The sequence below is a fragment of the Podarcis liolepis genome, assembly GCF_965112155.1.
Source record: "Podarcis liolepis genome assembly, chromosome: 13".
NCBI lineage: Eukaryota > Metazoa > Chordata > Lepidosauria > Squamata > Lacertidae > Podarcis > Podarcis liolepis.
The window spans coordinates 18,417,880-18,431,365 of record NC_139573.1 but is presented as its reverse complement, the minus strand read 5'-3'; the positions used below and the strand labels follow the sequence as shown (position 1 = coordinate 18,431,365).

The 13,486-nt window shown below is 52.4% G+C and overlaps 1 protein-coding gene across 31 annotated transcripts in view; it reads right to left on the bottom strand.

The window, feature by feature from the left end:
* The window catches only part of LOC310690430 (uncharacterized protein), a 62,370-nt gene that overhangs the window by 35,582 nt on the left and 13,302 nt on the right, over window positions 1-13,486 (bottom strand). For 9 of the 31 annotated variants that reach the window (XM_083469303.1, XM_083469284.1, XM_083469289.1 and 6 more), the window contains 11 exons: window positions 12,571-12,929; window positions 9,670-9,826; window positions 9,151-9,178; window positions 8,172-8,274; window positions 5,364-5,393; window positions 4,797-4,817; window positions 4,358-4,450; window positions 2,102-2,165; window positions 1,587-1,685; window positions 1,109-1,252; window positions 181-276 (listed from right to left, as the gene is read on the bottom strand). In XM_083469303.1, the coding sequence (XP_083325429.1) occupies window positions 181-276; window positions 1,109-1,252; window positions 1,587-1,685; window positions 2,102-2,165; window positions 4,358-4,450; window positions 4,797-4,817; window positions 5,364-5,393; window positions 8,172-8,274; window positions 9,151-9,178; window positions 9,670-9,826; window positions 12,571-12,927 (1,192 nt within the window). In that variant the 5' untranslated portion in view covers window positions 12,928-12,929. The remainder of the gene's footprint in view (window positions 1-180; window positions 277-1,108; window positions 1,253-1,586; window positions 1,686-2,101; window positions 2,166-4,357; window positions 4,451-4,796; window positions 4,818-5,363; window positions 5,394-8,171; window positions 8,275-9,150; window positions 9,179-9,669; window positions 9,827-12,570; window positions 12,930-13,486) is intronic. The other 22 variants (XM_083469279.1, XM_083469291.1, XM_083469297.1 and 19 more) reach the window with 3 other exon arrangements.

The following is a 13,486-nucleotide window of genomic DNA, read 5'->3' as shown; positions in this document are numbered from 1 at the left end:
GGGCAGAAAAATTTGCTTGGGGGTCTCAGCTGCCCAAAAAGGCCATGGGTTAGCCATCACTGTTTATATATTCCGGAAGGCAGGCTGAGCACTGACTGCAAAATAGGCATTCTCCCGCTAGAGCCCATCCCCGCAAATCCAGCTGGCTGCCTATCAGGGCTGGTGAGCCCCCGCTACTACCTGTGTTGTCAGGCATGGAGGCCTGGTCTGTGTTCCTCTCCTTACGGAAGACAATGTTCCCAAACTGCAGCACGGCTGAGACCATCCGCAGCATACCTGGGGGGGGGGCAAGAAAGGCCTTTAGTGTGAGCACGCTTCCACCTCCACCCCTCTGTGCAGATGCAAACACCCAAATTCATCCACCAAAAGAGGCCAAGGGAGCCGATTGAAGGAAAATGAAAGGACCTGTGAAGCTCACTGCCAATGGGATGTGGCAGCAGCCGCTAGACAAGCACATGCAACACCTTGAGAGCATCCGAAGTCCTCCAAATGCAACAAGATAACGCGACACCCCTGCACTGTTTATTTTCCATATCTCTCTGCACGGCATGGGAGGGCTGAGTTTAGAATTGCAAGTTCACAGCAGAGTCTCAGTCTGAAGCAAAGACTTCCTGATTCCTAGTCCAGGTTCTTAAGTCACTTTGTCATCTTTTTTAAAAAACAAACAAACACCTAAACTAATTTCTGATTAGGTGACATACATGGGAGGAGAGGGCGACTGAGGAGACTACCAGCCACATGGGCCAGAATGACAGGTTTCATGTTCAAAAGCAGCAAGTTTTTGCCCACCGGATGCTGAAGGCGACTTAAGGAGGTCACGGGTGTCGCCATCACGCCCTGCCTGGGAACATCCTCAGAGGAATGTGGTGTGACGCAGTCAGCAAATAGTGATCAGCTATCTCAGCCTTGGCCAGCCTGGGGCTCTCCAGAGGTTCTGGACTACAGTTCCCATCAGCCACTGGATGTGCCGGCTGGGGACTGATGAGAGTTGGAGTCCAGAACCTCTGGAGGGCAACCAAAGTGGCCAAGGCCAAGCTAGACAGATCACAGCTGTTCTCTTGACCCCCTACACACACACACAAAAAAAACCCACACACACACGACTCACAATGTATCTCCTCGTGCGAGAAGCCCATGATTCGCATTGACTCCATGGTCTCGTGGAAGATCTCCTTGTCCTGCTGTCCTGGGATGGGCAGGTATCCGTTGGAGACAAAGCGATACTGATTGAAGGGCTCCAACAGCAGCTCCCCTGTAGCGCCATTGAGGAAAAAGAGGCATCTCTGAGGCAAGGGTGCCACACTTCCGCCAGCCAATTCCCACACCCAGGAGCTCCCCGTGCTGTAAGACACGCTGCTCTGTCATCAGTGACCACCTTTGCTTTTCTACTGCTGCCATCCTTGCCTTCCCTGCCAGTTCCACTTCCAGATTTATGCAGAGAGGCAAGAAGGCTAAAGCGTTGCCCTTCTCTTTCTCCCTCGAGTTTGTTGCTTGCTGCTTTAGGAAGCCGAGGTCCAAAAGCGTGGGAGGAGGAGGACTGGACCCCCTTTTTCATGTTGCTCTGGGAGGGCACAGCATCCGTTTACCTTTCACGTGCTCCCCGGCGCCCACCAGGAGCTGGTAGAAGATGTGGAAAGTCCTCTCGTCCTTGGCCTGGCGAATGGCTCGCGATTTCTCCAGCAGGTCTGGGCGGCTCAGGGTTAAGGAGGAAGGACAATTGCATTTGGAAACACGTATCCCCCCCCCCTCCACAAAGCCAGCTTGCCTCACTCCCCCAAGAAGCAGAAGTCCCAGCTCTGAGACTTCCTAGCTTACCAGTTCAACCTTGGCTCGCCAATATGTCGTTTGACTACAAAACCCATCATCCCCAGCCAGATTAGTCAGATGGGAGTTGTAGTCCGATGACATTTGGGGACCCAAAGATGAAGAACACCATCAGGAATCCCTGGGTCTAGGATCCAGAGGTGCCTCTAACCTGTCAGGGATCCCCGGATCCAGGATCCCATATTTATTCTAAGTCAGGCTTTGCTCTCTCGCCTACAGAACTCAGGAGAGTCCTAGTTTTTGAACCAAATCCATGGAACTCCACAAGCAAGGATACATGTTTCTATGTTTGCTCCGACAATGTAGCCAGCTACATCGAAATTAATCCGTATAAATTTACCCTGGAGGAACACAGTGGGAGGGGAAAGAGAAATGAGACAGAGATCAGAAGGGCTCAGCGGCTTTGTAAATGACAATTGTTTCGTTTACATGCCCAGGTCCCTGGCAAACACAATATATAGGCAACAACCATTTTATGCTTGTTCGATGCACGTGCAATTGTGCGCGCGCACACATCACCGACACTACCCAGAAAAGGGGTGGGTTTACATGTGTTCCGCTGACATGCACAGGGGCCAGGAATGCAACCCCCATGCAAATCAGGGGATGTGTGCACATCACACCCAGAGTAGAATGCTTTCTCTAGCCTTAAACATAATAGTGATAGAAGGGTGATATCCAGCTAAGTGATGCTCAGAGCAGACCCACTGAAATATATGGAAGTAAGTTAATGTAAGTCCATTGACTTCTATCAGTTTAAGTATGACTAATATTGGACGTCACTCTAGGCACCACGATTTTAAAATAAGAACGCTCTGAAATTATTAGATTCTTCCTCCTCCCCCTGCCCTTTTAAACATTCTGACAAACTACAGAGTAGCCTTGGGCCACTTGGTGCTATTGGACTGGAATTCCCTTGCTGGCTGGGGCTGCTGGGAGTTCTAGTCCAAACCCTCTGGAGGGCACCAGGCTAACAGAGGCTAAGAGCAGACTTCCCTCTCCCCGTCAACTGCAGATGAGGTCAGAGTTAATCAATCGCTCTTCAGCAGGAAGGAGTAGAAACTCGCTTCTGCACCAACTGGAAGAAACTTAGCATTACTGGGTGATGCAAAGCCGACTTCTCTCCTTTCAACAAGGAGGAAGATAAAACACTTTATTTCAGCTTCTTAAGGAGGGACCGAAAAGTGACATTTCCCAACAACAACAAAGGGGATTTGAAAGCAGATCTTCGGCAAGGACAGGAAGAAACTGGTTTTTCTTCCCGAGGAGGAGAGGCTTTGTTGGCATAGCTCAACAAAGCAGGTGGGGATGGGAAAAACACAGTTGTGTACACAAGCTGCCCTTTCTGAAGAGTGGGTTAAGGTGCATTTTAGGGTGGCTCAGGGAAGATGCACGATGAGACTCTGAATCTCAGGGGCATGGCCTTCCGCCCCATGTTGGACACTGATGATGCTTCCAACTCTACAACTCTGTTCTTGAACGGGTTTGCATCTTGCACGATGGGGAGATGGGTCTGCAGGGAACACCAGTAGAGGAAAGGTAAACGGGGGGTTGCTGGATGGCAGTAGTGGTGGAGCCTCTGAATATCAGTTGCTGGGGAGGGAGATCGGCTCTTTCAAGATCAGGATGCTGAGCTGCCTTTTGGTTCCTTTTTACTTTTCCAACAGGCCACATAATGAATGCTACCTTGCGCTGCTTCTTGTCCTTCAGTTCTCCCCCAGAAGGTGGCTGGGCCTTAACATTGCCACCAACTTACTCCTTTCCAGGAAGCAGCTAAAACACAGGCAAGATGCTCTAAAGAGGTCAAATGTTCCCACCTTCAGACTCTACTCAGCCAGCACTCCAGGATTTTCTGTGGCCAGTTATTTTGATTTGATATGGGCACTTCAATACACTGACTGGAGCTCTGAAATCACAGTGCCAATCTCCTGCAAACCAGGCGCTTGGGGATTTGCAGGGAAGGGGACCCTCGCGCCAGCTGCTGGATAGAGGCAAGGCAGACCGGTAGACCCAATGGTGTCATGCCGTAACAATAGGAATGCAGGAAGTTGCCTTGGTCAACCTAGCTCAGCACTGACTGGCAGCAGCTTGCCTGGCAAGGGTCTCTGCCAGCCCTGCCTGGAGACAGAGGCACATTGAGAGTCCTTTGGCAGGGACCTGTATAGGCAACCCCACCCTGAAAAAACTCACTTTGCCACAGCAGCCGCATTAGAAATTACCACATTTTACACATCTCGAGTACTTGGAAGCATCCGTAGTGAGGTTGAGGCAAGGCAGAAAGACAGAAAAATCCTCACACCTTTGTGCCACACTGCGAGAAGGAAGGGCAGCTTCTTCCATGTCTGAGTTCTCCATGACAGAGGCGGCATGTCGCCACACACATCATACACTCCATAGTCCGATAGGTGATTTTTGCTCCCTGGCAGGGGCCGGTTTCACCAGCCCCTACGTACCCCTCTGCCTGGAGACTCCGAGGATTGAATATGGGACCTTCTACATGCAAGCACCAACTGGGGGGGAAAGGCTGACTTACGAATCGTGAGGAGTTGTCGTTTTTGACTGTTTTTGCGTTGCCAAAGGCCTCCAGGATAGGGTTGGCTTGTAGCAGCTGACGTTCCAGCTCACCCTGGAAAGAAAGAGAAAGAGGTCAGGTGGGAGGTGGGGTGGGGTGAGGGGGTTGCCCAGACCCAGACCCAGAAGCAGCAAAAGCTGAAGCTGTGTAGAAAGAGCACTCAAGGCTCTAGCCCTAGAAATGTGTTTTTTTCGGTGGGTGGGCAGATGCAGTGCTCTGCGAAATTTAGATCCTGGCAGGAGGAAAGCTGGCTGCCCTCTTGGAAGGAAATCACTCCAAAGCGACTTCCATCTTTTCTGACCACAGGGTGTGTGTGAGGGGGTGAACCCCACAAGCATGTGCACCAGGGAGCAATACCCACCCGACCCCCCCCCCAAAGCACAACAGGAAAACTACTCACGTAGGAAGCAGGGTTGGAGGTCTATGGGTGGGGATGACGTCACGAAACATGAAATGGGGACAGGGAGGGAGAGAGCAGGGAGCAAGACGAGGTGGGGTGGGGAAAACAAAACAAAAGACAAAACAAAAATGAACAACAACCAAAGGATTAAGTCAGACAACGGAGAAAAAAAGACCCAACAGTGACGATGCAGTAACATGAGCCGGGAACCAATGCAAGGGTCGGTGGGGGGCAGGGAGGGCACCCAGGGGCCCCTCTTCCCTTTCCCAGCACCCCTTGAATCCTGTTCCTTTCTCAAGAGAGCCCAGCGCCCTGGCTCTGATGAGGGAAGAGACCCCACCGGACCGCTTTCAACACAGAACACAAAAGTTTAAAAAAACCAACGAGAAAAGCGTTCGAAGCCAGAATGGCAGCCCAAGGAGTCGGCATTGTCAGGAGCGGCAGCCAGTAAGTGACCAGAGATCAGCGTTGGAGGGCAGGCAAGTGAGGAGGGAGCAGTGGGGGGGGGGTTGGCAGGGGGGAGGGCAGGGAGTTGGCATTTCAGCGGCATGCATTGCGCTCTCTTGCCTGTTGTTTGGCTTCGTTCGGGTACTCCGGCTGGGGCAGCAAGACAATAGAGGGGAGGTTAGTGCAGGCTCCCCTCAAGGGCCCACAAGAACACCCCTCCTCCCAAACACGCACACACGCTGCAATAACTTTGAAGAAGCCCTGCTGTAGTTCTTACTCGTTTTGGCTCCACAGCTTTTGCCACGAAGTGATACTTATGCATGGCCCTGACCCACTGGCAGATAGATGTGCAGGCTTTGGACACTTTGGCTATGGCTGCCCCCATTACAAAACCAGGGGCCGAGAGGGCCCAAATGCCCATCTGGTAAGGTAAGACCAGCTCCCTCCCCCCTGCCCAGCGCTGCCTCCCCATGTGATCCAGACTGCGAGAAGTGAACAGAAGCACAATAGGAAGGCCCAGAGCTGAACACACACTTATGCAGGCACTGGGCTCCAGGGCCAGATCCAGTTGGGCGCTGGGGCCAGGGAAGCCAGGCTTGCCATTGCCCCTCTGCACAGACGGTGCCACTTTTCTGTAGGTTTTTCAGTAAGCTCCCAAGAAAGGTAAGAAGACGCCTGAGAAAATGCCCCCCATGTCGAGATAAAGGGCAGGGAGCATTTGCTCTGGTTACTGCGACTCTGTAGGATGCCCTGTACGCTGATGGCATTGTAGATAATAGAATGGCTTCTGCAATAATATTAATCACTACCACTGCTATTAAATATCATTTAGCAGTGACAGAAAATGGGAGCCCTCTAAGCTTCCCCCTCCTGCCCCCAAGTCCTGCAACCAGCCCAGATTCACTCTTTGCGATTTCCTCCTTAAAGGGATCTCAGAGTGAAGGGCAAGCCCAAAGGTCCATCTGGTCAAACTTCCTGCTTCCTTTCACTGGCCAATCAGACACTTCTAGGTAAAACTCATTTAACTGTGAAGAATAAAAACAAACAAAAACCAAGAAGGGCCTGATCCAATGGCCCTCTGCTGCTGCTGCCCCCACAGAGGATGGAAGCCTCTCAATGTGGAAAGCAGCTCCATTTAGCTGTCATGGCCAGCGGACATCGGTTAGGGCAGGGGTGCCCAAACTTTTTTCAAAGAGGGCCAGATTTGATGAAGTGAACATGCGTGAGGACCGACCAAAGTAGTTGAGCTTTTTCAAGGATTTGACCCCAATAAATAAACTGCCACAGGGGCAGGATAAAACCGGCTGAGGGACCGAATTAGGCCCCCAAAATGGACTTTGGAGATGCCTGGGTTAGGGCATATCTTCCTCCACGTAAACTGGCCTAATCACCAGGTCCCTATGGCAGGGAACCCTCCACACTCATTATATATTTTATTTATTTCATAAAATGTATACACTGCTTGAATGTAAAGGGGGAAAAGCCTCAAAGCGGTTTGCAAAAAGATAAAACTAGAAAACCCAAGAACAATTCACAACCATACTTTAAAACATACAAAAGTTGAAACACCAAAAGAGATTGAAATTACCTGCAACATTCTAAGCACCTGGATAGGCTTGCCTAAGCAAGAATGTTTTTACCAGGCACCAATATTTTACTATGTGAAGAAGTACTTTCCTTTTGCCTGTCCTGAATCTGCTCTCCTGTCAACTTCACTGCACTGGGTGACCCCTGAGTCATAATATTATGAGAGCAGGGGAAAGCTTCTCTTTTGTCAACTTTCTACACGCTTTTATTTGTGGCTATATAGGGTGGAGGCCTGCAGGTTCTAGTCTGCTCAACTGCTTAACTTAGGTGTAAACTTCCTCCCCACTTCCAACATTCTGGCCAGTGAGTGTTGGGAAAGCTAACGCATGAGCACCAAACCCTTATTCCTAAAATGTTAATTCATTTTTATTTTATTACCGCAGGGAACAATTGACTCTGACATATCAGGTGGCCTGTACTTATGTTCTGGCAGTTCTGCAGTGGCTCCTTGCCCCCACGTAGACCTCCTCACCGCAAAATGTTTGGCTACGGGCCTGGTTTCGTTCTCCAGTTTGTTAAGCGCCCAGGACTTCCAAAGCGGGAGGAGGAAGTGGAGGTGAAATCTCTATCATATTTGCGGACAAGAGAGAGAAAGGGAAGGGATCCTGACTCCAGTAGGCCCGCATTCAGCCACTTATAGAACAGGGCGGGCACCAACTGCCTCGTCTTGTGTTACTTCCGCCAAGACGCAGGAGCGCTTGGGAGGACAAGCCCGGCACCTGCAGATCTGCGAGGGCGTCGAGACGGAACGGCAGTGACTGGGAGGGATGGAGGGAGGCAGACGGGGGGGGGGGGACACGGTGAGCGAGAGGCACACAGGGCAGGTGGCAAGGACAGAGTGAGCAGTCGTGGCAACGCAGGTTGAAAGGAATGACTACGACAGGTACAGGCAGCGACTCGTTTCCTTCGACAACAACACAAGAGGGACGGGCAGGCCATTTTGGTGCTGGCTTCTGCCCGGATGCCTCTGCCCAGATGCCACAGACATTCCAAGCAGGCACAGACTGGGTGTGGCAGGGGAAGGCACTCAGAGGAAGGGTGCTTCCACTTTCCCGCTACTTCACGCATTCCGGAGTCTGAGCACCAGCATTTGGGGAAAGCTTCCGGGCTGGCCTTGGCTCAATGCTGAGCCCTGGATGCTGGGAGGTTGTCGGGTCACACACAGGCATCTTTTACTTGGCTGCCGGGGGGGGGGAGTGGGGAGGAAGAGCCTGTCAACTCCACTCGAGGGTTGGCGGAGAGATCAGGCCAGTCCATTTACCACCAGAGGGGGGGCATTTTCAGGGGGGGGCAGAGCAGAGCAAAAGCTAAAACACCACGCATTGGCCAGAGGTCACTCACCGGCACATTGTGGTCCTTCCGGGCTTTGTGCGATGAAGCCACGTGAGCCAAATACTGGATCACTTTCTTCGTGTTCTCCGTCTTCCCAGCACCTGACTCGCCCCTGCCAAGAAGACCAGACACCGGGGGTGAGAAAAAGAGGGCGCTCGATCCTGGGTGGCGCTCACCCGCCCTCTCCCTCCCCACTTCTTCTAAATGGTCTCCTAAAGAGGTAAATAAACGCAGCATCCTCTCTTCCCGCTTCCTGGGTCTGCATCGCACATCAGTTCAGCTGGCGCAGAATACTGACAGAGAGGTTCCATCCACACTGAACATTTAAAGCGGCATGGGACCACTTCGAATGGTCATGGCTTCTCCCAAAGAATCCTGGGAATTTTGCTTAAAGTCCTGAGAGTCGTTTGGAGGCCCCCTGTTCCCCACAGAGAGCCACGATTCTAAAAGTGGTGTTGACAAGCCATCCCTCTTCCCAGGGAATTCTGGGAACTGTAGCTCAGAGAGCGGAATAGGGTGTTGCGCTGGCTTGGGGCTGGTGGGAGTTGTAGTCCCCAGTGCCAAGGCTTCTCTAAAGCAACATCTAAATGGTAAAGTGTCATTATTCACTTCCCTCTTAATAGGGAGGCAAGCCTCGTGGTTCTGGCCCCAGATCAGTCATTTTTGTCTGGCATTTGAACAGAACAGGAGGAAGCTGGGCAAACGAAGCCGGGGGTTCAAGATGGGTGTTTGTAAGGTTGTGTGAGCACAACAGCCCACATTGTGGACAGCTGACAGGCCTGCAGGGATCCTCTTGCTTAAACTAGCATGCCTTGTGACAGATACTGGTGTGTTTTGGTGCTCGGTGCCCTTTTGGCCCGCAGAGATTTCCACAGCCGCAGGCAAACAGGCATGTGAAGCAATGGGTGTGTAATGACCTTTGGCTCACCCACATACCTGCTGCTGAAAGCCCCTCCCCAGCAGGTAAACCGTTCCTGCTGACACTCACGTGCACAAGATCGACTGATCCTCTCGGTCTGGAGGGGGGAAAGGAAGAAGAGAGACCGTTCAGAGACAAGAGGGAGGAGCCGTCTCCTCCGCCAGAGGGCACCAGAGGCAGACATGCAACCACCCACCCACCCAAAGCTCCCCGACCACAGAATTCTTAGGACCTCTCCGACACATACCACACTGCGTACTCACCCCAAAGCCACACACTTCTTCCCTCCTCCAATTCAGTTTGGAACGGGGAATGGCTGGAACTTCTCCACCCCTCCCCACCTCCCACAGCAAGCCCTAGTCTCGGGCCACATTCACACTTCTATGGCGCCATGAGATGCCTCTTTAAACACTCATGGCTTTCCCCAAAGAATGAGGAGAATAGGGGTCTCCTCACAACTCTCAGCACCCTTAACAAACTACAGCTCCCAGAATTCTTTTGGGGGGAAGCCGTGACTGTTTAAAGCAGCATCATAGTGTCTGAAATGTGTGGCACCTCTGTGTGCCCCCTTCGCTTTCCAAACCGTACCCTGCAGCATGCTCCGATAGGCAGCCTCAGAGATGGCATAGATGTGGGGTGGCATCTCGTGGCGCTTCTTGCCCCGGTACATTTCCACGATCTGCTCCGTGTAGATGGGCAAGTTCTTATAAGGGTTGATGACCACGCAGAAAAGCCCCGAATAGGTCTGTTGTTGCAGGAGAAGGAAGGGGGAGGGGGAGCAGCACGTCAGAACAGTTCTCTGCAAGCCCCATTCCCAAAACACACACATAACCGCAAGGTAAAATATGCCTGCGCACAAGCGCTCTCAAGTTGCCGTGCTTCCTTCCAAAACCAACATCTGAAAATTCGAAAATTGCTTCTGCTTCGGGCGGAAGCAAAAAGGAAGAAAAAGAGATGCAGGCTAAGTTAATCCACTTCCAATTTATCAATCAAGCGTATCTTAAGGCTGAGCAGGGACCAACCACCTGGTTTACATGAACAGCAATTGGGGGTTGGGGGGCAGAATATATATGCGGCAGAAAGAGGCGATCCCAGCTTTTTCAGCTCTGAAAAGTCTCTGGGTTTTGGTCTGGAACTCTCTTTTTAAAAAATGATGTGGATTGATGGACACAAGAAAATCCCCTGCCCCCAAACAATTGCCTCGTGTGGCTTCATTGCAAGGGCACTCCTGGGTACATATGGCCAGGGTTTTTTTTATATAAGGAAATACAGTGGGCAAGCTTAAGAAGGCAAACAGACTGTTCACACATAACCCAACGGGGGCCGATTCTTAACACTACTGTGGCCATGGTTTTCTTTAAAGCTGGTAATTAAGCTGAATGTTGATTGGTCTTTGTCACACCACCACCGGCCCGATTTTGGGGTGGTTTATGGTACCACACTAAGAGCCGAGTTCCACGCACGGCAAAGCTATCCAGTGGTGAGCTTACATAATTTTAGACTCTGGACTTCACGGTCTTACGGGAAGGGCACAGTCTATTGCTGCACCCAACTTCAAAATGAGATAAACCGGAGCTGCAACAGTATTGGGGGACCCTGCAAATCGCTCTGCTGAGTGGAGACCTGGGCCTCTGCCCCAACCCCAAAGACCAACCCTGACTATGCTTGTACAGTTTTACTGCAGGGCCAGTGAGGCTGGAAGCCTGCATAAAACTGGATGAATGTGAACAGAACACAAAGGAATAGGCTGGGACTGCAGGGAGGCAGGTGTAGGGTAAACAGCGGGGGGGGGGAGGACACCTGAGCAAAAGATGCCACCCAGGAAAGCTGCAGAAACCCCCTTCCATGTGGCACTTTCTCAAAAGGTGCCCCCTGCTGGGATCTCCCATAGAAGAGGCCCTCTGCCCCAAAGGAGGTGGCAGAGCTAGGCAACCCACAATCTAGAGCCTTCCACTCTCAAGATGAAGTGTGTGTGTTTGCAACTGCGCCCTCGGGAGAATTTGCTTCACACCTCGTCGCGGGCTCCCGTTCTAGCTAAACAGGTCTAGTCCGTTCCCCGCCCCGATACCCAGCTGCAGGGGTGGGGACTGGAACGGGGGAAGGGAGGGTTGCTGGGCTGTCCGCGAGTCAGCAATGACGTGCGGCTGAGAGAATGCCTTGGCACGCTGCCTCTCAGGGCAGCCTTTTGTGCCCGCTTGGGTGGCACGGAAACCAAAGCTGACAATGCCAGTCAGGGCAGAAGAGAAGGGGGCATCTCTCCCCACTTCCTTTCGTAGCTAAGCTGCGTGTGTTACTGGGGTGGAGGAGACTCAGCTCCCCCCTTCTGGCGTCATCACCCACGCACCCGGGCTCCACAACTGGGAACAACAAAAGCCCAACTTTTAAGCCCCAGAACCAGCTCTTCCTCCTCCCTGGCACCAGCGCCTGCTACGACTGAACAGCTCAGCGTCTGAACAAAACCGCACCTCCACTCAGAAGGGAGAACAGATCTGTGGTCCAAGAGCACAAACTCCGGGAACTGTTCCCCAGTAGGGGGCACATGGGCTCCAGTTTGGCTTAGGTCACCCAATGGGGCCTAGCTGCCACCACTGAAATGAAAAAATACTTATAGCGGGCCTGGATCTTCCAGGCAGGGGTTGTGGCCCTCCAAATGCGGCTGGCCCCCCAGTTCCCCAACCACGTGGCCCTCCTGATGTTGTTGGCCTCAAACTCCCATCAGCCCCACCCAGCGTGACCAGTGGTCAAGGATGATGGGAGTTGTAGTCCAGTTGGAGAGCCGCAAGCTCCTCAACCTGAGAGCCGTGTGCTTCCAGTTTAAAATCTAGAAAGTGCCTGTTTTCCATTCTGATTTCCAATACCAAGTTTCTGGTGCTTTCTCCAAAGAGAACACAAGGCCTAGAGTGGCAGTTCTCTGCACCAGTAAGAATTGCACCCAATGACATTTTTCCGCCCCCGCGCCCCCCCCCCCAATTCAGCTATGTGCCACTCTACACATTTTCTCTTTATGGTGGCAATAACGGTATGAGCTGCATCATTCGGATTTCCCAGCCCAGGTGTATTTTGGGTGGATGAGAGAATGGGGTGGTGGAAGCCAGAACTCTTGGGTTCAGTCAAGAAGGTGGCAAGTCTAGAGGCCCAAACTTGGGTCTTCGGCTGTTTTGGGACTACAACTCCCATCATCCCTAGCCAGCAGGGCCAGTGGTCAGAGATGATAGGAGTTGTAATCCAGAACAGCTGGAGACCCAAGTTTGGGAAGCACTGGGTTCGAGAAAGGCGGGCCTGGAAGCCCAGAGTGCCTGGGGTCTCGTGGAGGGGAAGGGGCTACTCCCAGCAAGGAGTGCCAGGAAATGGGATCTTGGCTCCCCACGTGGGACCAAGTGGAGGGTGGGCAGGAGGGTGGCAACCAGGGGAAAGTTGAAATTGGTAGGGAAAGGAGAAGCCGAGAGGCAAGACTCCCAATGGCCCCCTCTCCCCGGCAAGCCAACTCACATAGATGAGGCCTGAGTAATAGCGGTCCTTGAGGTTGTGTAGCACAGAGGCTTCGTTGAGGCAGGTCAGCTCCGCCATGTCCTCCACCTTGGTGAACTTGGGGGGGTTCATCTTCTGGATGTCGTCCTTGGCGACCAGCACCTGACGCCCGTTCTCGGCAAGCTCCACCAGCACCTCGTCCCCCCGCTCTTCGCGCAGACCGGCCGCCTCAAAGCCATGGCGCTCCGACGGGACCCACACCAGCCGCTTGGCCGTCCAGTCAGCCTGGGAGGCTGGGTTGCCCACCTGGTTCCGATCCACAAACAGGTATCTCTCGGCGCTGGCGTCGCCCCGCGGAGCAGGGGCTCGGACAGCCATGGCTGCGGGCGGGGAGAGAAGAAAAACCAGAAAAGATCAGACAGGGGACACCCCAGTCCTGAGCCGTGGGTGCACAGAATTCCATTTCCCAGGAAATCATAATTGCCCCTGGTGCTCCCCCCCCAGTTCTTCCAGGTGCCTATGTCTTTTTGTACCATATGACTGGAAGATGCTCAGATAAGACCAGTGGGGTATTAAACGTTTTTCACTGCTCCTGTGAACTTCTGCACACATTTGCCTCTCATATCTCCTCCCTCCACCCCACAAACCAGTGATGCGGCAAATTTCAGGACACATAGGCAAAGTAGTGTGAAATTCCCCACTTCTCTGAATGGGAAAAAAACAACAAGCATGAATCTTTGAGGAGCGGGATGAGCAGGGAAAGGAAATATTTGAAGCACTGGCTTGACTATCAAATACAAAACCTGACCAAATCCGTTGAACTCTGGAACGTCTTAAACAAACATTATCATGCCAATAAAAGAGCAGTTCATGTTTACAAAGTAATCACTGGGAAACAAGGCCTGGGTTTTGGCAAGGGTGGAGTCAATTGTGGGAA